This window comes from Podarcis muralis, chromosome 8, assembly GCF_964188315.1.
Source record: "Podarcis muralis chromosome 8, rPodMur119.hap1.1, whole genome shotgun sequence".
NCBI classification, from domain to species: domain Eukaryota; kingdom Metazoa; phylum Chordata; class Lepidosauria; order Squamata; family Lacertidae; genus Podarcis; species Podarcis muralis.
The window spans coordinates 84,798,456-84,820,886 of NC_135662.1; the positions used below are offsets into that span (position 1 = coordinate 84,798,456).

At 43.6% G+C, this 22,431-nt stretch overlaps 1 protein-coding gene across 8 annotated transcripts in view; it reads right to left on the reverse strand.

Moving 5' to 3' along the window:
• The window catches only part of ENOX1 (ecto-NOX disulfide-thiol exchanger 1), a 273,652-nt gene that overhangs the window by 58,140 nt on the left and 193,081 nt on the right, over positions 1 to 22,431 (reverse strand). For 7 of the 8 annotated variants that reach the window (XM_077933440.1, XM_028738095.2, XM_028738100.2 and 4 more), the window contains 2 exons: positions 19,123 to 19,335; positions 7,385 to 7,491 (listed from right to left, as the gene is read on the reverse strand). In XM_077933440.1, the coding sequence (XP_077789566.1) occupies positions 7,385 to 7,491; positions 19,123 to 19,335 (320 nt within the window). The remainder of the gene's footprint in view (positions 1 to 7,384; positions 7,492 to 19,122; positions 19,336 to 22,431) is intronic. The other variant, XM_028738101.2, reaches the window with a different exon arrangement.

Consider the following 22,431-nt stretch of genomic DNA (forward strand, 5'->3'; position numbering starts at 1 on the left):
ACGAAGAGTCGGACACGACTAAACAACTAAACCACCACCACAACAACAACATCCTAGTCCTCCTGAAGCTTACAGATTTCAGATCCTTGGGATATTAGTTACCAGATTCTGTGTTGAATACTAGGGTCGTATTTGGTAGTTCTGAGCAATGTGAAAGTTTCCATTGTCTTTTGACAGAAGGTGCTCCAATAAGAGATACTGCCTCACCTATTTTGTATGCTCTCCATACTGATGAAGCAGGATCCTACCCTCCACATAATGCATCTCTAAAATTTTGTCCGTATCAGACAGATTATAGTGCGCCGTAAGTAGAAAGATGAAGCCCCTAATCCTCTGCGGAAATGTGTGCATTTATGGAATAAATGTGAGGCTGAACAGCCAATATCGCCAAAAGGGGTTGGAATAGATGTGGGATTGATTGAGCAGAGATGTTGCTGGGAGGAAAGGCTGGCAGGGAATGCAGTCAGCAAATGTATGGCTTTAGAAAAGCTCAGATCACTTTTGTTCTCACAGAAAAGCATAAGAGCATGTGTAATGGCTGCCTTCCTTAACAGCAGCAAAAGGAAGATTGAGGGAATTCTATTTTATCCTAATAACACTGTCAGGTGCAACACAAGGATGCAAGCCCAGTGATTAGTGTAGCGCTTTTCAGTCGGCAGACAGCTAATTTTTCTATCAACAAAGAGCCCAATTCCCACAGAGGTGGTCTGAAATCTTCGAAACAAGGAAGAGAAGTCACTTTCGGGGGATAAATGTTACCGAAAGAACATGCTATTTATTCGTTAATGAGAAGCTGAGAGAATTCCTCTGAGAGACGCACCCAGAGTTCATCAATAAATCTAACCCATTATAGCGAAGGTGTGAGTAGTAATCACCACAAAGGCTCTGACATGGATTGATGCATGTTTTACATAAAAATACTTGGATGTTGCAGGAAGTTTCTGGCACTGTAAAAACAGCAAGTGGGGGGCCCAAGGCAGGGCTGAGCCAACTGAGGCCCCCCAGCATGGCCAATAGTCAAGGATGTTGATCAGCTGCAGTCTAGCAATATCTGGAGGGCAGCAGCTTAAACTATCTCTGCTGCGATGAACCACACTTGTATTCTAAGATGCACAAACAACAGTCAGAGAGAGTTGTGGAAGGGCCTTTATTGTTAAACGTATTCTTAAGAATGAAGGGGTCAAGTTCACTGCATGTACTTTGTTAAAGGAAAATGTAATGAAAATGATGTATAGATGGTATTTGACTCCTGTAAAATTAGCAAAGATATATCATAATTGTGACAATATATGTTGGAAATGTAAAGAAAAGGAAGGAACCTTTTATCATATGTGGTGGACCTGTCCCGAGGTGAAAAACTTCTGGGAAAAGATTTATAATGAATTGAAAAAAATGTTGAAATATACATTTGTAAAGAAACCAGAGGCCTTTCTTCTTGGAATAACAGGTTTGGAATTGCCCAAGAAAGATGTTAAATTATTTTTGTATGCCACAACTGCTGCTCGTATTTTGTTAGCTAAAAAGTGGAAAACCCAAGAATTACCAACAATAGAAGAATGGCAGATGAAGATGATGGATTTTTCGGAGCTAGCCGACCTAACCGGAAGAGTCCGCGACCAGAAGGAGGAGGAGTATCAGGAAGAGTGGAATAAATTTAAGGATTGTCTAGTTATATTTGTTAAGTTAAATTAATTGAAAATAGTTTGCAGATACTTAATTGGCTTAGGATTTTATTTATGTTAAGTGATGAATTAATATGTTTAATTTCATAATGTGGAGATCTAAGGATGTTAATGTTTAAGTTAAATTTTATAAGAACTGTGATTTGGAAAACCGTTAAAAGGACATGCAATGAAATTCAACCAAGGGGAAGCGAGGAAGTCACTTAACAAAGTTAATAAGTGTAATTTTCAATAAGGCTATGATTTATGTTTGTTTGTCTTGTGTGTGTGTTTATTTGTTTATAATATTGTGAAATCCAATAATTTTTTTGAAAAAACAAACAAAAACGTATTCTTAAGAATGGATGTGACCCTCACAGGGAACCAGTTTCGTTAAGTGCTGGATTCACATAACTACTCAGCGAATACTATGTGCCCAAGAGGAATCAGTCTAGTGAAAATATGAAGCTGTCTTTACACTTAAACAAGTGATCCACTTAGGCAGGGCTGCCTACTCTGACTGGTAACAACAAGTCTCAGACCATGGGCCTTTCTCAGATCTGCAGCCTATGAGCAGTTAAGTGGATATGAAGGGGAGTGAATATTTTGTATGCAAAGGTTTGCCCTATTCCCGAGTTATGAGCCCTCCCTAAGGGGTTAACAAAGAAGCTGCCTCATCCAGAATGAGAAAAAATGCTCCGTCTAACCCTGTATTGTCTCCTCGGATGGCAGCAGCTTTCCAAAGTCTTCTGTAAGGGTCTTTGCTGTCCAGAAATTATTTAACTAGAGATGCCAGGTTTTGAACCTGGAATTAGGTAAAGGTAAAGGGACCCCTGACCATTAGGTCCAGTCGCGACCGACTCTGGGGTTGCGGTGCTCATCTCGCTTTATTGGCTGAGGGAGCCAGCATGACTAAGCCGCTTCTGGCAAACCAGAGCAGCACACGGAAACGCCGTTTACCTTCCCACCAGAGTGGTACCTATTTATCTACTTGCACTTTGACGTGCTTTTGAACTGCTAGGTTAGCAGGAGCAGGGACAGAGCAATGGGAGCTCACCCCGTCATGGGGATTCGAACCGCCGACCTTCTGATTGGCAAGTCCTAGGCTCTGTGGTTTAACCCACAGCGCCACCCGCGTCCCTGAACCTGGAATTACTTGCATGCAAATCATTTGCTCTACATCCGAGGTCAAAGGTATCCCGACAAACAGGTTGGCATTTCCTTGCCACATAGCAAGCTACTTTTACCACTGAGGGCCTGCTCGGTTTGTGATACGGTGTTTTGGGAAGAGACATACTACATGTCAAAAGTATGTCCTTGAACCCTATTCAATGCCAGGAAGAAGTCCAATTAGGAGGTAATATATGCGATGAAGTTAGAACAAAAATAAGGAATTATTTAATGCAGCCGAATACCAAAACAATATGCTGGCATCACATAATTCGAGGTGCTGAATCGAGACCAATGAAGGTTAATTCCAGATCCTCCCCTGGCCTTCTGGCTGGGTTGTCAGCTGAGGACCATGCCAATTATGTGCCTGGGTGGAACAGCTGACCACCAGATCGGACCATGAAACATTTATGTCAAGGAGAAAGAAGGGGAAAGCAAAGGGAACAGGGTCTCCTCTGATACAACAGAAAGGCAAGAAGTCACCTAAAAGAAACGTAAATATTGACTTGGAGAGATTGGCTGTGATGAAAAGATCCCACTGAGCAACTAGAAGGCAGTTTTGTTTGTTGGGCGAAGATCACCGCCCCACCTTTCTTCAAACTCCCAGTGCCCTCTGAAAAGCAGAACGTCAGAGATCGCTTCAGAGCAGAAGATAAACTACCAGCTTCCCAATCATGCAAACCCAGTGGCTTTCTGCTCCTGCTGTGGGATCTATGGATCCAAACCACGAGCTCCTCCTAAGGTGCTATCCCCCCCCCCCAAAAACCTCTGTATTGCTTTCAGATAACACAGCAACAACAGACAGGAGAATCATCATTGTTAACTAAGCAAAGATGTTTTGTAGGTTTACATTACTCGAAAGACTTTTTCAGTGCATTTTGCCGCATGAAAAATTCGGATGCGAACAAATTAATTCCCTCTTGAATATTGCCAATGCAGCTAATATGTAAAGCAAACAAACTTCATAGTTTATATATCTGTGGCAGATTAGAAAAGCAACAACTAGCAGCTTCCAGATTAACAAAATCTGATGCCATTGTTGCCCCTTGTATGAATTCTTAGTGCTACCCCTGCTAATAAATCAAGGCTACCGTTATATATGAAGGACCCCATTATGAGGAAGCCATTTGATATGCACCATAACAGCAGAGATAATAAGGGATTCGTTTATTCATTCGTTTGTTGCATCCACTGTTCAATTTAGCATTTGTTAATGGGCACTTAAAACGTTACCCAAATGATTTAGATCACAGCATAATTTTATTCCTTTTCAAGCTATAAACATGCAACACTTCTTTTACAAATATATTATAAAATAATTAAATAAGCGCATCTTACCTTCTAAACTTTTTTGTTGTTAGGCAAGGAAACATTAAGAGGACTGTGATGTTAATAACTGACATGCTGAACTAACAGAGTGCTAAGCAAATTGATGTATACTATTCAAAAGATTTAAAGGAGAAGAAACAAACATTGCGGTACTTACTTTACCAAAAAAAAGTCTCATAGCGTTCTATACTGAATTTAAAGCAAAAGAAGCATGACCATTTAAACAAAGTTTGGTGACAGTGCTGTTTGCTCACAATAGTTCCAGATTTCTTATCCCCTGAAAATACATTTCTACAGGGGACAGAATCGCTTTTGCAGTCCTAAGTTTATTTGACAGTGATAGTTCAATGGTGCACATGGTTGAATAGGTAAGTTATATTTTTAAACTGAAGACAGTCTTCCTTTCAGCAAAGGTGTGAACATTCTGTGCATGGCTCTCTGTGTGAACGCAGACACGGTCATTCATTCTTCAATTAATGCCAAGGTTCAATGGGAGACCCACTCATTTCTGTGGCTTTTGGTTTCAGAAAAAATATGCTTAGTCTTACTCCATATGATTATAGTTTGTCTACTCCCCACAAGCAGCCATACTGCACATGAAACTCGGGTTTCAATAACAAATCATTATGTACCTACGGGACTGCCTCTCCTGGTATGCCCTGTGGAGGACCTTAAGGTCCATAAATAACAACACTTCGGAGATCCCAAGCCTCAAGGAGGTTAGATTGGTTTCAACTAGGGCCAGGGCCTTTTCAGCACTGGCCCCGACGTGGTGGAACGCTCTGTCACAAGAGACTAGGGCCCTGCGGGATTTGACATCTTTCCGCAGGGCCTGCAAGACGGAGCTGTTCTGCCTGGCCTTGCGCTTAGACTCACTCTGACCCCTTATATGGAATTTGGTATATAAATTTCCCCTTGGCTTTTTTGCCATGTAGGGCCAGCATGGATAGCTGGCTCGGGTGAATATCTGATGTTTCCTCCCTTTATGGTCTTGATTTATGGGCTACTACTAAAATGAGGGTGTATTTTAAGCTGCATTTCAGGCCGTATTTTAATTAACTGTTTGTTGTTGTTGTTTCTATTAGGTTTTATTGTAATTCATATTTGGTGTTAGCCGCCCTGAGCCCGGCCCTGACCAGCGAGGGCGGGGTATAAATACAATAATAATAATAATAATAATAATAATAATAATAATAATAATAATAATTAGCCCTTCTTTCGCACCCTGTGAAACATAAACGAACAGAGTTTTTTAAAAACTGGGCAACGGCCACCCGCCCGCGACCTCTGAGCCTCCCCCAATCAGTCAAAACAAAGGGGGAAGCGGGAGGAGATTGAGGGCGGCACGGGAGTCGCGGGCGGGTGGCCGTTACCCAGTTTTTTAAAAACTCTGCGCATTTATGTTTCTCAGGGTGCGAAAGAAGGGCTTTGCACCTTTATACAATATGCATGTGTGCTTGGGCCCAGGGTCTTTTGCCTCGCCATCCCTGCTACTGACTCCCTGTTGCTACTCAGCTTTCAACAAAAAAAAAGGGTCCCCAGATTCATTGAAAAAAATCTGGTAACCATAAGTTATGTGCCATGTTGGGAGGATGTTGGCTGCAGGGTTTGACTCAAGGAGAGCAGGGCTGGGCAAAGGTAAAGCAAGTAAGCACAGCCAGCTGGTGTGACTCCGACTCCTCCCCCATTTGCTGCCTATCCTCTCTCTTTACTACCTTAAAAATGCTTGCTGCTCAGGTATCTGACCTCAGGTTCATCCTTGCCATGATGTTACTTCCGGGGAGCAGCCCAGGAAGACAATGAGCAGACAAGCCAACCAGCTGGATGTTACTCAAGTGAGCTAGTGCTATGCACAGCCTCTACTTCTGTGTATGGTCCTACCCAGTTTGCAGGTGTTTAATTAATTGATTGATTAGGAAAACTAACTTGAATTAGTTAGGAAAATTAGCTCTACCTTCTGGGGCGGAGGAAACTCCCCCAAACCAGTCAACTTTTTTTTTTTTCTTCTTCAAGTTGGTTGGCAACCCTACTTGAAAGTGGTAGCTGGGTTGTTGCAGAGAAAAGGAAGCTGGTCTCTCCTGTTACCTGGATGCTAGAAAATCTTGTTGCTTTCTAAGTCTGGCAAAAAAAACCACCCCAAACACAAAATATTTTAATGCAATCTTGCCAGGCTGCTTCTTAAAGAAACAAAGTTTGGAATTTTCTATAGTATTAGGGCTGTGGGTGAACCTAAAATAGCTCATTAGGTTGGGGCCAATGCAAATGATTTATTTTTATTTTGTCAAAAAATAAATGGGAGGTGGGTCCTGTCAGGGGACTGCCACTGGAATAGGGGAGGGAGGCAGAGAGATACAGAGAGCCTCCGGTGATTCTGAAAAGAAGCTCCTCATCCGGCAGTGGAGAAAGCCACACCTCCCCTGGAGCCGAGGGGGAGAGGGGTAGCCGGGTGAAGGAAGGGCTCGGTGGCTCGGCCAGGAGACACACACGCTGCTTCCGTCACCCTGCTTGCGCTGAGGGGTGAAACGTAAGGAGGGGAGGAGGAGATTTGGGGTGTCTAAGTTCTTATGCTGGGGGGGGGAATCGGAAAGGGGCACTCCCGGAATCTGCAAGTGACTGAGACGGACATGAACTTTTGCACTGTAAATAGTTTGCACCAATAAAACCTGTAAAAGACAGGTCAGGGTTTTGCCTGGTTACTCAAGAGCAACCACCCCCAGACCTGACAGGTCCTTCGTTTTGTCTAGACTAATTATTAAGAAATCTGGCTATATCTCAACAGGAAAACCATTTTAATATGGAAAGTAATGAAAAATGAGAAAACTGTTTTGTCCCAACACTTTTCAGTAATAGAATAAAATTTCAATATACCTGTAAATGATGGGCAGAGATAAAGCAATAATTTTAAAGTGGCCTGGCTAATTCCATCAATTCAGTGTTTTGGTATTGTAAATATGCTCCTCCAGGCAGTTCAGGCTTTTTGGAGGAGAAGGATCCCACATGACTCTCCACTGCAGTTTTATTCAACTTACATCATTACAGAGGTGAATGGGACCCACAGATACTCTCTCAAGAGGTTGTATAGCCAGTTCTTAATTACTTTTCTGTAAAATTGCAGCAATTAGATATTGCTGAATGCAACACAACCAACTGGAGACAAACTTGCTTCCCCACTTACTTTAGTCCAGGCTATGAGATGATGGATAAAAGAGAAGAAATTCACCCACCTCAGAGTGCTTTCGCCAAATGTCTATGTTCTTGCGCTGAGCTTTCGAGAAATGGTCCCAAGCTTTTTGTCTGGTGGAGGCGTTGAAAACGGCCACAATCTGCTCAACTTTGGTGAACAAGGAAGTCAAACAAGACAAGCAATTTATGTTGTGAGCACTAGAGAGAGGCAAAAGCAAAGACACTAGGAGTCTATGGATGATGTCACTGCTGATACGACATCACCAATATCCATCCAATCAAGTGTCTTTCTGTACTTACATTTCAGAATTGTTGGAGGTGTCCCCCTTCATGTCTGTCTCCATAACTTAAGTCTACACAAATTGTACACAGATTACTGAAAGATAAGCATGCATTTTCTCTGACTATACTCTAAACAGACGCTTTCCAGGCTGCCGCCTGAGCCTAGGCCTAGGCCACAGAAACCACCTCTCACCTGGATATTACCTGTCCGTTTAAAGAATGGCTTCTCACTTTTTGTGCCATGTCAGCAAGCATCTTACTTAACACAGGAACCAAAGTGATCATTCCACACAACGAAGCTGCACAATGCAGGCACTATGAGTTGGATTTAGGGATACACAGATCCATTAAGAGTTAAATGTGAGGGATATTTGCAGACACGGGGAAAGCAGAGCATTCAAGTCCTATTTTAATTTTCCAGAGAAGAAACGTTGTGACTGCCAAGCAAATGTGCTGCCACAAATCAAATTCTGGAATGTCAAACCTGACAGCCAGGGGAGCAAAATGATCTCACGGACAAAACTGTGAGTTGCCCTGGGACTTTGGAAGTGAGGTGAAAGACACTCTGGCTTCTACCACCAACCGGGGAAGTTGCATCCCTCCCTCTTCCAGGAAGAACATTATAGCAATAGGCAGACTACCTGTAGCTGCAGCCCTTGGTCAAATGACTCCCCATCTGCTGCAGCCAGAAAGAAGGCTCAGCTCACATTGTCAGTTGCCTGGAGCTGTAAGGAAGCACAGTCTGACCAAGGCATGGAGGGCTCCCGGGAGACTTAAACCCCTGTTTCCCAAGAAGAACACCAGTAGCAAGGGGGAGACCAACCTGGCTCCATCCATTGGCCAGTGAAGAAGCAGAAATTCCTGCTCACCCCTTCCCAACAGGTGGGCAGAGTTTGCGGCACCAAGCAGAGACACCTGGCCGGGTGCCACCCACCAGGTAACTGCGGGCTTGGCCAACCCCTCCATGGCGGGCCAATGGGCTGCCGGTGGGGTGTGTGTGTGGCCTGGGAGTACATTTAGGGTCTCTTCCTTTGTAGGGGGGAGGGGCCCCAAGGACAGGGTTAGCGTGTGGGCCCGCAAATATGCTCTGCTCCAGCTGCCAGTTGTCACTGGGACTACAGAGCTGAAGAGAAGTTTGGCCTCATCCATTGGTCAAGGTGTTGCTGGGTAGCTTTTAGCTTTGCTGCAATGTGTTGCAAGCAGTCTTGGAGATCATTTGATTGCAACACGGATTAAAAATAAAACAAATAAAACAAAAAAGCAACACTTTTCAGTGTTTGGTACAGTGCATTTAGCTGCTTTAGTGGCCTGTATTTATTTCACAGCTTTATTGAATTAAACTGGAAGTATAGGAAAATATGGAAAGGGATCTAGTTCATTAATAAGGAGATTTAGATTCCAGACATAATTCTGTTTTGTCTATCATAAGTGCAAAGAGCACTAAACTTAATCAACAATCTGCGTGTAATTAATTAGTGACAGGAAGATTCAAGCAGAAAATATTCCTGAAGATGCAAGGAAATGATATTCTACCATTTTCCGACCGGAAATGTTCAAGTTGGAACATTATGATTCTTCTGCTGAAACCCTTGAACTTTGAAGTTTCTGATTATGAAAATGGCTGAGAGCTCTTTTCTACAGGTGTTAGAATTAATTGTAAATACTTCTGTGATCACTCAAAGATTTCAATGCATGAAAGCAGAAAAATAAAATACTGCAGTATTTTAATTACCATAGACAGATGGTTGTTTCCATGTTTGCCCTGAAGAGAGTTGCTTGGCAACATGTAGTGGCCAAACTTCTGTTTGTGAAAAAATCTGCATTTTTTTCTAATGGAACCAGAATAGTCATCTGCTGAAAAGACAACCCACTAATTCTCAGCTCTGCAGAGAGCAATTTTTAATGCAAATGTTAGTGAGTTCCACTATCTGTGAGAAGTAACTACAAATAGTACTGACCCCACACTATGGAGCTGAATTTAAAACTGGATACCTTGCCTTACCGTATAGAAATGTGCAATTCAACCCATGCCTCGGGCACCAGACCAATAGAAGTTCATTTCCCCCAATTTTTCATATATTAGAATAAACCAACCACAAATCAAACCTTATACAGAATTTTTTTAAAAAATAAAATAAAATCATGTGAAAAGGAATTCATTTATGATACATTTTGTCAAATACGAAGTGTGAATCTAAATGCTGAACAAGCATAAGATTACATGTACCATATTTTTTGCCCCATAGGACGCACCGCCCTATAGGACGCACCAATTTTTTTTTTGGGGGGGGGGAATAAAGAAAAAAAATATCCCCCCCCCCCAGGCACGGGGCTGTGCAACCTTTGGGAGCCCGGCGCGGCTTCCCCCCAGGCTCCTGAGGGTTGAGCAGAGCTGCGCGGAGCCCGGGAGCGCAGGCAGCTCTGCGCAAACCTCCGGAGCCCGGCGCGGCTTCGTGCCGGGTTCCCGAGGGTTGCAGATAGCTTCCTGAAGCCTGGAGAGGGAGAGGGGTCGGTGCGCACCGACCCCTCTCCCTCTCCAGGCTTCAGCGAAAGCCTACATTCGCCCCATAGGGCGCACACACATTTCCCCTTCATTTTTGGAGGGGGGAAAGTGTGTCCTATAGGGCGAAAAATACGGTACTTCCACCCGCACTTCTTAGAATTGCCTTCAGACATGTCAAACATGTTACATGAAACTCAGTGAAGCAAGAGGCCCTGTGATTTGGCGAATGATCAATTTCAAGGTCTGTAGCTGCGTCTAGCATCTTGTCAATGTTACCTGTTGGTGTGGAGGGCACAAACTAACCAGATCGGCCTATGACCAAGCTTGACGTCTACCCAATGCATGGCTCCACCCTCCCAGCCAGTGTAAACATTGGTAGAATCACCTCCAATGGCCTACAGGTGCTTATCAATGCCCTTCTTCATGAAATCGACAAGATTATTGGCAATAACGTCTGGTGGTTTTTCTCTGTTTGAGCCTTTCTCTGGAGCAGCGGTTCTCAACCTGTGGGTCCCCAGATGTTGTTGGACTACAACTCCCATCACCCCTAGCTAGCAAGGCCAGCGCTCAGGGATGATGGGAGTTGTAGTCCAACAACGTCTGGGGACCCACAGGTTGAGAACCGCTGCTCCAGAGGGAAGAGGTAGAGAGACGTATCTTCCACCTGGCTCACAGCACACAGAACAATGCTGTTCTGAGATGATGTGCGGTCATCAAAGAAGATGCTGTCAACTTCACGCTTCTGACAAAGATCATCAAAGTCTTGATCCAGAGGTATCATAACTTTTTCTTGACTTTATTGTGATCAGCTACAAGTCTCTTGCCTTCTTCAGTGATCAAGCCAGCATCCATAAAGGGGGCTGTGATTACAGCAGCTGTAGCACGGAGGCCAACGCTATATCTGATGCTCTGCACAGCAACATTATGTGTTTCTATTGCGCTTGCCTTTTTATGGAAGGCGTTCTTGGTTTTCCTAAAGCCAGTTCATAACTTCCGTCATTTCCATCTTGGGCATCAGCTATTTGTTCTTCATATTCATCAGCATAGAAAATTATTTCATTTGATGGCACTGAAGCATCCTGCTCGCTTCCTTCTCTGCTTACATTCAGAAAGCAACCTTCTCTCGTCTTCTTGACGCTTCTGCTTTTTGACTTGTCTATTACACTCAGGAAGGTTTGTCAAGCCAATCTGATGTGGTCCAATAGAAGCTGTCTTCTCTCTCTGGCCTTCAGTGAAAGCAAGTTCGTGTGTGTGTGTGTGTGTGTGTGTGTGTGTGTGTGTGTAATGTGCAATTTAATATAAAATATGTATAATATATAAAAATAAAAAAGTATTAATATATAAGATAACTGCAGGTACTTGGCAATCATTTCTAATGATTTTTATGCAATTTTACAAAAAAAATTGATGAACAAGTTTAAAATTATTAGAAATTACACAAAAATGTTTAAAAGTCAGTATTTTTATGTAGTCCTTTACCAACCAAAACTAAATTATATTAATTTAATGAAAAATACTTTGAAATCCCAAGTCAAGTTACAACCCTCTGGCACCTCTCTTTTCTGGAATTTGAAAGCTGAAAAATTCAACGTGCCCCAGTGTAACAGAACTATCTCATTTGCACTGAGATTTGGAGAGAGTTGGAAATCATGCAAAAGGCTCTTGCAGCCGAGAGAAAATCCCTGCAGCAACCGAAAGTGAAGGAGGTGGAGTCTTACGCTGAGGCTTGATTGCAATGAACAGGGGAAGAGACTTACTATGTCTTGTGCTCTGCAAATTTCACTGCCAGTGACAGCCTGTTGGGGGCTGCAGAGCGTCCTTACCAGCACCGACACCTGGTTTAAAGATCATACTAATGCAAACAGAGGCATTAGTACTGCCTACATGTAATTTTAATTTGTTTCCTTCTCTGCCACCTCTGCAAGGGCCAACGTTGTTGGCAGTGCTAAACTGGGCCTGGTGGGCATTTTCTAAAGTAGGGGTCAGCAACCTTTTTCAGCCGTGGGCCGGTCCACCATCCCTCAGACTACGTGGGGGGCTGGACCATATTTTGAGGGGGGGGGGAGAACGAATTCCTATGCCCCACGAATAACCCAGAGATGTATTTTAAATAAAAGGATACATTCTACTCATGTAAAAAAATTCCCGGACTGTCTGCGGGCCAAATTTAGAAGGCAATTGGGCCGCATCTGCTCTAAAGGTTTGGCAGGCTGGTAGTTCAGCCTTGCAGGAAGGTACCACGTACTGATGGCTTCACAACAGGATATCGACCAGAGCATGAAGGAACGGAACCGCTCAAGCATTTTGTGTTTGTTTTCACTTCTAAAATCAGATTACGCTATTTTCTGATATTGCTTCGGATACATCCACAGCGTGAGGAATGCTGGCAAATACGACAAATAATCAGAGATCACCGTATGAACGCATTTGCAGCCTTCTCACGTGGATCCCCCAAGACTGCCGGAAAAAGGCTGCCTCTGATGTTACTGCCTAAGATTTTTGCAAAATGCCCCTCATGCTACAGAGAATGATTTTTATAGAACACCCTGCACATCAGCGCTGGGTTGAAAGGGTCTATATCATTATGATTTATTTTCTATTCTAAAGACCACTTTGATCTCTAGCAGCTGTTTCAGTTCCAAGAATATCAGAACAATAGCAATATGTGATTTTAATGAAGAGCTTCACACAAGGATAAGGAGGAATGAAAAGTTTAAGCAGTTGGGGAGAAGTCAGGGTCCAGCCATGTCCTGACTGAGATAAGAGATTGGACACCTTAGTAGATGTCTTGAGGGAACGGCTAACTTTGGTATCTCCCCTGCATTTTAAATGCACACATCACGGCATCAATGCATTACTTTATTAGCATTTCGCCCTCATGTTGCCAATAAAGCCATCAAGCCTAAAAGAGAAAAAATGGATTCCCCTCGCTCGTTTCCTCAAGTCTTGCCTCACAAGCTGGATTGTGACTCACAGAATATATGAGGGGGGAAACTGGCGTATTTGAAGGAAGCAACACCCGTCTTGAACCAGTAAGAGATCTCAAGGGTTTCTGGGCAAGAAAAACAGTGATGCGCACACGAATGCAAGCTTCAGATGGGAAAAGGGTATAATGAGTCTTAATGAGAATGGCGGAGGGGCAGCATCGTTCAGCAGAAGTGCTATGCAATAAGCATGGTTAAATATTCATCAACAAGCATCTGTTGATTAATCTAACGTCATATAAAATTTTCATTAGCCAGATGCAACATTTTGTCTTGCTGTCAATAACGGAAGCACTGAAAGGCAATTTCCCCCTTAAAGTATCCTGAGAAGATAGAAGATGCAAGAATATGTTCTCATGAAAACCACCGTATTTTCTGTAAATTGTATGGATAAATGGAAATACACAATACACAACTGTATTGTGATAGGCTTGCTGGGGGGTAGGCAGGCTGTATGCTGAGACATTTCTAATGCCTGGCTACCTGGTGAGCCGGTAATGGAACAAAGATGGTGGCTTGGTGCCAGATGCAAATGGATGGTCGTTAGAAAGACAAAGGCCACAGTTGAGAAGGGAGATGGCTGAACTAGAAGCTGGAAGAATTCTGCAGGCTGGGAAACCAGAGAGAGAGAGAGAGAGAGAGAGAGAGAGAGAGAGAGAGAGAGCGCTGTGGTTGATTTCTGTTTGAATCCAAGGCTGTGGCAAGAAGCAGTACCCTCTTGGGGGGGGTTAATGATCTTAACCCCTCCATCACAGGCTTAGATTGTATGCATGTGTAAATAAACCCTCCCCTGTATTACCTCACCATGGTTTGCCACCATTCAGCACCAATAGATAGCTCTAGCAGAGAGGAATTTGGAACAGCCAGAGCCATGTATAGACTAGGCTATGGCAGGTTTCTTGCATTCCTTCAGAAACAGATAACCCCAAATTGATGGAAGCTGCAGCTCTGTCTGGGTGATTAACTCTACCCCCACCTTTTCTGGTTAAAAGGAGCCTTGTCCATTCACACTTCAATTCTTCCTCCAAGCTGACGAGAGGAACACCTCAGGAAATTTACCAGAAGCGAGTTGGGCTGAGGAAAAGGAACCTTCCAACAACAGAACACAGGGCCTGCATCTCCGTATAAAAAGGAAGAAGATGTATCTCTCCTCCAATTTCTTTATATGAGAATGGGGAAATGAGTGAACAAAAGATGGGTGCCACTGTAAACTCTGGCTTAAACCTAAAGCAAGCCCTTTTCAGGATACCATTGCATGCCACCCCAATCTCTGAGCAGTGCCAGATTCCAGTGGTTCCAGTTGCTTACTCAGGGTCTGTGTTTCCACTGTGATGAGGTACAGCAGGGACGGTGGCGTCTTTAGGATCAATGGTTTATTTACACATATATACAACCTGAGCACGGGTGGCGCTGCGGGTTAAACCACAGAGCCAAGGACTTGCCGATCAGAAGATCAGCGGTTCGAATCCCCGCGACGGGGTGAGCTCCCTTTGCTCGGTCCCTGCTCCTGCCAACCTAGCAGTTCAAAAGCATGTCAAAGTGCAAGTAGATAAATAGGTACCGCTCCGGCGGGAAGGTAAACGGTGTTTCCGTGCGCTGCTCTGGTTTGCCAGAAGCGGCTTAGTCATGCTGGCCACATGACTCGGAAGCTGTACACCGGCTCCCTCAGCCAATAAAGCGAGATGAGCGCCGCAACCCCAGAGTCGGTCACGACTGGACCTAATGGTCAGGGGTCCCTTACAACCTGAGCCAGAGGGTCTTGCTTCTCCCAAGCTCACAGCCTTGGGTTCCAACAGAAATCAGGCATCTCTCCAACTCTCTCTCTCTTCCTTCCTAGCCTGTAGCTTTTGCATCCAGCTCACATAACTCAGTTCTGCATTCTAGTCTTTTGTCTTTCTAACTAACAGGCAGTTGAGGGAAGGAGGCCCACCCATTTGCCGTCAGGCACAGAGCCACTATACTTTGCTTTGAGCTCTGACCAAGCCCTGGTCAGAAATGGGCCTCTGATCAGAGAGTGGAGGGTGGCGGTAATGTCAGGACGTCATTTGCCTTGTGAAGTCTCAGGTTCATTTCTCCATGGCAGCCCAGGTTCAGATCCCATGAAAGTGGGGATTTACACTGCCAATCTGATCCTAGTCAAAAGCTGGCGGCTGAGTTCTGAAAAAGCTGAAGCCTGACAACCGAATTGGCAGAAAGAATTATAGCAGTCAAGGTGAGATACGATAATTAATGAGTTGGTGTCTGCAGGCCAGCTTTGGAGCAGAAAGGGTGATGTTTTCCAAAGAACACGGCTTTGCAACAGAGATTATTTGGTGACAGAGTGTGTGGAAATCTTAAGTCCCAAGTCTACAATTATCCACTGGTGAAGTGACACAATATTGCAGTGCAGTCAGCGTTTCTCAATCTCTTGTTGCTTGGCCCAACTTCTAAATTTCCCAACTCTCTGGGAACTAGGTGAATGTGCAGAGATTCTTGTGCACACACCATATGGCTATGAGAATCTGCTGGCATTAGCGGAGGCCAGACAAAGAAATGGAAGGGAAAGGGTTTTGGTTTGTTTGGGTTTTTTTGTTCTTGCTTTTATCATGCGTTTTGTGCTTTCATATAGCATTTTTATGTTGTGAACTGCCCTGAGATCTGTGGATGAAGGGTGGTATACAAATTTAAATAATAATAATAATAATAATAATAATAATAATTGCTATCATTTAGAACCCCTGCAAAACTCACTAAGCCTGCTGCAGTTTGGACCAGGATGATTGACAGAAAGAGAGAAGGAGGTGGGGAGGGGGGAATAGCCAGGAACTCTTGAGTCCCTCCAGCGGACGCCGCTAGCAGAGGGACTCAGCAGCTGTGGCGGTTTCACCAGCAATATACCGCTGAGTGAAGCTGACATCGCAGTCCTCATACCGGTTCTGAGCGATATATCGATAGATTGCCCAGGCCTAATGGGGGCCCAATGTGATGCACTGCCCAGCCCTTCTGTTGGCATTTAAGCAGCAGAGTCAAATAGGTTGCACACCATTGGGAAACACCAGGTTTGCCAGGGGGTGGGAGAGAGGAAGTGTTGGACTCTTGTGGGGTGCTCCCCTTCCAATGCTCTTTTTCAAGGGAAAGGCTGGCAGGAGGGCTCAATGGGCAGAGACCAAAGACCACCATTTTTTTATTGGGAATATCCATGCAATTCCATCTACCTAGCAATTGGATCATTACTCAAGTGAGTAAACTGACACTCCTCAGATCTTGCAAGAGCCTAATCTGTAAACCAGGACCCAGTGGCGTAGCGTGGGGGGTGCAGGGGGGGCCGGCTGCACCGGGCGCAACATCTGGGGTTAGGGCAAATCCACAGGTTAGGGGGCGCAAATCCATGGGTTAGGGGGCGCAAATCCACGGGTTAGGGGGCACAAATTACTTGCCTTGCCCCGGGTGCTGACAACCCACGCTACGCCACTGCCAGGACCCAGATTTCAACAAGATTTCACTGTGCCCTAAAACTGCCAGTGCCCTGCACCCAACAAATAACTGGGAAATTGACGGATAGTTAGCTATTTGGCTCGAATACAAATGAGCACCTCATAAAGTTGAAAGTTATAGAAATCCAGCATGCATATTTATAAAGGCAATAAGCTTTTAGTAGAAAAAACATTGTTTCATCTCTGCTTGGCACCAGCCAGCCCAATATCAGAGTTCTGGCTCACGGACTAACCCACCACTCCAAGGTATTTGCATGAACGGTTCTGATCCGTTGATACAGCTTGTTCTCTGCATTGGCTTTTCATGGAATGAGAAAGCACAATGGCAAAGATAGCTCTGTGATATCTGGGGAATACTTTCCCTTCCATCTGCCTCAGACTCCATAACAAAACATGTACCGTCCCATGTTCTGAGGATTGAGATCAATTATTCAGAAGCATCTCCAACCAGAAATGAAGTGGCGGTTCTTGTTACACTTTGGAAGAACAGGATAACGAGGAAAGAGAGAGGAGTATCGGATTTCCCCAGGAAAATCTTTGGGGAATGCTTTCAACACAATCTGCTCCATTTTACAACAAAAGCAGTGGGCGGGCAGGTGTCACACAAGGCTTTGAAGACACCCTTCCCATAAGATAAATCTCAAACACAGCAAGACCATTAAACTCCCATGTTACATTTAAAAAAGGGAACAAGAATCTAACACCTAACCAACACACTAAAGAAAGCAGGTAGAGTCTAGATATAAAACGTTTTCAATCTTTATTATTTTGTTTTTATTGTACTTTATTGTACCCATTCAGCCTAGCTAACAAAGGCCAAGCTTCAAGAAAAGGGGTCTGGTAGAGGAAAAACAAATTCTACGCTGTTCTAAACCATACCAAGGTTGAAGTTACAGATAATTAACCTAAGAAAGATTAATTACTGATTGCTAAATTAATTAAATACTGATTAGTAAATACATTAACACATATTCATCATTCTTTTGAAAGAAATAATGTATAGCCACTCCCCTTGTCTGGCTATGTCCTTCAGACTATGAGCTTCTTGAAGACAGGCAACCTTTTAGTAAAACTCTGGAAGATGCCTTACACTGGTGATATGGCACACTTAATAGGCTTGGGGGGACTTTCAGGGAGGGAAGGTGGCACACTAGACACCTCTTGTCGACACTCTGCCGACAGAGATAATTATGTGGTGACTAATGATAGCTAAGTTATACTGTATTTACTTGAATCTAATGCTCACCTTTTGTGGCCAAATTATGTTGCGAAAATTAAGATGCACATTCAATTTGATGGCACATTTACATTCGCCAGCAAATACTCTCTCTTTTTGGTTTCAAGTTTCTGAAAATTGAGGTGCGCATTAGATTTGATGGCGCATTAGACTCTAGTAAATACGGTAAATCTTGGTTATCACATTTTCTCTGTGGGGGGAACAGTGGAAACCGGGGATTAACCTCTGCTATTCTGAAAAGGCGACTCCATGCTGGGATAACTGAGAAGCTTTGACTGAGGTGATTTGTCTACCAGTTTACTGGATCCAAGCTATTTTCCACATGGTCTAAGTAAAATAAAAGTTGGCTTTAATGTTCATAACTAAAGGGTCAGGAAGTACTTTTTATTACAAAAAGAGAGAAAAGAATCTGCCAATAAATTATTCTGATTATTTTTTATGAGGAAGGCCCATTAAGGTTATGGAACTGATTATATTTTACACACACAAACCCTTTGGATAATTAATTGGTGCATAAGGCAGAATTCGTACGCACACTTGCCAATTTATTTATCAGATTTTTCTGCCACCTGGCAGTCTATAAGGATCCCCAATATATATAAAATATCATGTTGTTGTTGCTGCTGCTGCTAATAATAATAATATCACCTGTTCTTCACCAGCAAATCCCTAAGCAGGTGACAACAATTTGCAAAACAAAACTAAAAACAGTTAAAAACAAATCACATCCACAGGAATCAGGTGAGACCTGCTTTGACAGGTAAACTGGGACGGCTTCCACCTCCTCTGGAATATGGTACCGTTTTGTCGTAGCAGAACGTGAGGTCCTTCTACTTTTTGAGGGCATCTCAGCTGGACCTCAGCTGAGATGCTCAGCAAAGGCGGCTGGGTTTTCTGTGATATACTCTTGTTTCCTAGAGCTAGACATCTTTTTATCGTTTGTCTAGTTACAATCCCCTCCCAAAAGAGTGAAAACAAGTGCCACTTCCTACAAGACTCCAAGATGCTATCAGATGAATCTCAATGCAAAAATAATTGGGCTTGCTCACAGCAGATGACAGAGGAATCGCCCGGTCAGTATCCTTACATTTCCCAATGCTTCGAGTTTACTGACAAACGACAACAGCATCACTGAGATAAGGTTGCTCACCTTGAGAAGTAAAATCTTATGAATGGTCCTTGATCTTCCACAGTGAAAGGGACTATATCAAAACTACTTACCCTCAGGGTTACAACACCACCACCACCGATTACCTAACACCCCACCACTACCACCAGAAGACTAACGGGTGTTACTTACATTGAGTGAGGATCCCCGTTAAGGCATTTTTGAAATTCTCCTTGGCTTGCTCCATTTCTTGTTCGTGGGTTGCCTTTTCGTTCATGAGTCGGCGGATGTGGCTATTTGCCGACTGCACCATGGAATAGAACTGGTTGGCCGTCCGGCGGTTCACCTCTCCCCTCTCGATCCAGGTAACCAGCACTGTAATAGCTTCTGAAAATTTGCTGTCATCTACAATCAATTCAAGAAGTTCAAATTACGATTACATGCTTTGTGCCATGAATACACTTCTGCCCTTAGGAATTAATCGTCTCATAAATAACATTTATGGTGTTTCTTACACTAGACTTCACTTAACGCCCTAACATAAAACTTTATAAATTGTCATCCAAAGTCCTAATTACTATGAGTCTTGTAAAATGTTGTGGCTTGAATTTTCATCCAATAAAGCAATATAAAGCAGCTTCACTCTGGGAATAATTATATGATAAGGTTTTTGAAGGCTCTCCCTGCGCACAGTCAAGAGTCAGATGAAGAATCATTTAAATGTAAACTATTAATTTATCTTGTCTATAGCGCTTTCAGTGACCAAGTGCTCTGACCCTGAAGCCTTCCAGCCTTGTAGCTTTGACCCAGGGTCTGCCCACCCATGAGACAAGGTGAGGCAACCGACTCAGGCAGCAGAATCCACAGGGGCATCAGATCTTAATAAAGATATTTATTTTTCCCTTGTTCACTCACCCCTTCTTCCCTGGTGGGGAGCGGGCAGCAATTTGTAGTTCACCTCAGGTGCCCAAATGTCTTGGGCTGCCAAATCGTAATTGATTTTCCTGGGGGGATAATTTTATGTGTGTGTGTGTGCACGCGTATGCTGCTATCTTCACTAATGAGCATGACATTGGCATGTGCACTGGGAAGGGACAATTCTGAGCTTTTTAATCAATGTTTTCAATTGCCTTTAATAATTTGGTTCTTTAATTTGTGCTAAGGACATCTTATTTAGGTACCACTGAATAATCACTTGGCTTTAATAGCTTATTTTAAAAGGTGGGCAAAAAAAGTCTTCCAGTGCTAATTAAAATATTTGCAGGGGGTGGGGGAAATTAACATGGTACTAAATTGGTGTTGATCAAAAAGGAAGTGGGGCTATTTTAACACATTTTTAACTTGACTAAATCACTTTTTCATTTAAATATTTAATTCCACAAATTTTTCATTTTTTAAAATAACAGGGAGAACATTTTAGCACAAATTGAAAGCCTGGTTTTAAAAACTGAGCTTCTTCTTCTTCTTCTTTGGTGATTGCTTGTAGCTGAGTAAGATTGTCTTCCATAAACATGGTTTTAACAATGAGCCCATAAGTGACTGTGGAGGCCAATTCTGGATCCACACGTCCTTCCACAGTGGGAACATTGGTTTCCGGGTGGGAGTTGATCACGGTGTGGATTTGCGTACTGGGTGGTGCTGTGGTATAAACCACAGAGCCTAGGGCTTGCTGATCAGAAGGTCGGCAGTTTGAATCCCCATGATGTGGTGAGCTCCCGTTGCTCGGTCCCTGCTCCTGCCAACCTACCAGTTTGAAAGCACGTCAAAGTGCAAGTAGATAAATAGGTACCGCTCCGGCGGGAAGGTAAACGGCATTTCCGTCCGCTGCTCTGGTTCGCCAGAAGCGGCTTAGTCATGCTGGCCACATGACCCGGAAGCTGTACGCCGGCTCCCTCGGCCAATAAAGTGAGATGAGCGCCGCTACCCCAGAGTCATCTGCGACTGGACCTAATGGTCAGGGGTCCCTTTACCTTCCTCTTAGCACGTTTCTCCCTTGTGTCCTGAGTTTGAGTGTCTTCAAAGCCCATGACACCTTAGGTAAAGGCTGTTCTCCAACTGGAGCGCTCACAGGCCAGTGTTTCCCAGTTGTCGGTGTTTATACTACATTTTTTTAGATTTGCCTTGAGACAATCTTTAAACCTCTTTTGTTGACCACCATCATTATGCTTTCCATTTTTAAGTTCGGACCAACTGGGCACACTGGTACCAACAGGAAAGGTAATTTGGACATTCAATGGAAAACTAGGACTAGCAGTAACTCCGTGTCCCATGACTTCAACCCTGCCAGGATGAGATAGATAAAGGTGGACCAGGCCACTGGTGGAGGTGACTTTTTTTCATGACTTTGAAAATGGGACAAAAGGCACCCCAAATAGGACAGGGGATGCTGATGTTTAAAAATGGGGCAATCCTGTTTTTAAGGGATGGGTGGCAACCTTATCCTGGAGAAGAAGAAGAAGAAGAGTTTGGATTTGATATCCCGCTTTATCACTACCCGAAGGAGTCTCAAAGCGGCTAACATTCTACTTTCCCTTCCTCCCCCACAACAAACACTCTGTGAGGTGAGTGGGGCTGAGAGACTTCAGAGAAGAGTGACTGGCCCAAGGTCACCCAGCAGCTGCATGTGGAGGAGCGGGGAAGCGAACCCGGTTCACCAGATTACGAGTCCACCGCTCTTAACCACTACACCACACTGCAGGGCCACTGACAGCACAGACCAAGAGTCTGACTTGGCGCAAGACAGCTTCCTATGTTCCTTGCACCACTGCCTCATGCGCCCATCTGGAGGGAGGAGCTCCCACATGGTAGCAATACCTCAAACATTCCATTTGATTTTCAAAGAAAAATGGAGCAAAGCAACACGGAGTGACGGCAGCTTTGTATTCGTCATAAATGCCTAGTTCTACTTTGCCATTTGCCCCTCCTCATCTGGAGCCCAAGGAAAGAAAACAGGGAAGCCATTTTAAAGGGAAACATAGCCAATATGGAATGAGTCGAACCACTACATCACTTGAAATTGCAGCCTTCTAAAGCTGCTTTTTCTTTCTCAAAAACAAAAACTCAGAAATGTTATTCTCATGTGACATTTGCTGCACAGAGTAACATGTAAACTGAGGAAATTAAGCTGGAAATGAGGTTAAAGCGAACAGAAAATGTGATTTTTATTATTATAATAGGTATCTTTATTATACAGCGCTTTCCAATCAAGTTGGTCTTTGCAGGAACAACCTGGAGGCTGCAGACTAAAAGGCAGAGAATGGTGGAAATGGGTCTGAACAAAAGAGCACATCTTTTCGTGTGTCTGTCTAAGATCCATCCCTGTAATTTAATAAGAGAACTCTAATTCTGCAGTAGACTTTTAAATAAGAATTGTCACTCCACCGACGTTTCAAAAGTCAACATATTAAAAATTCCACACATTTCTTTATTAAGAAACCAGAAGCATTTTTACTTGGCATTGTAGGAGATGATATAAACAGAAAGGATTGCAAGTTGTTTTTA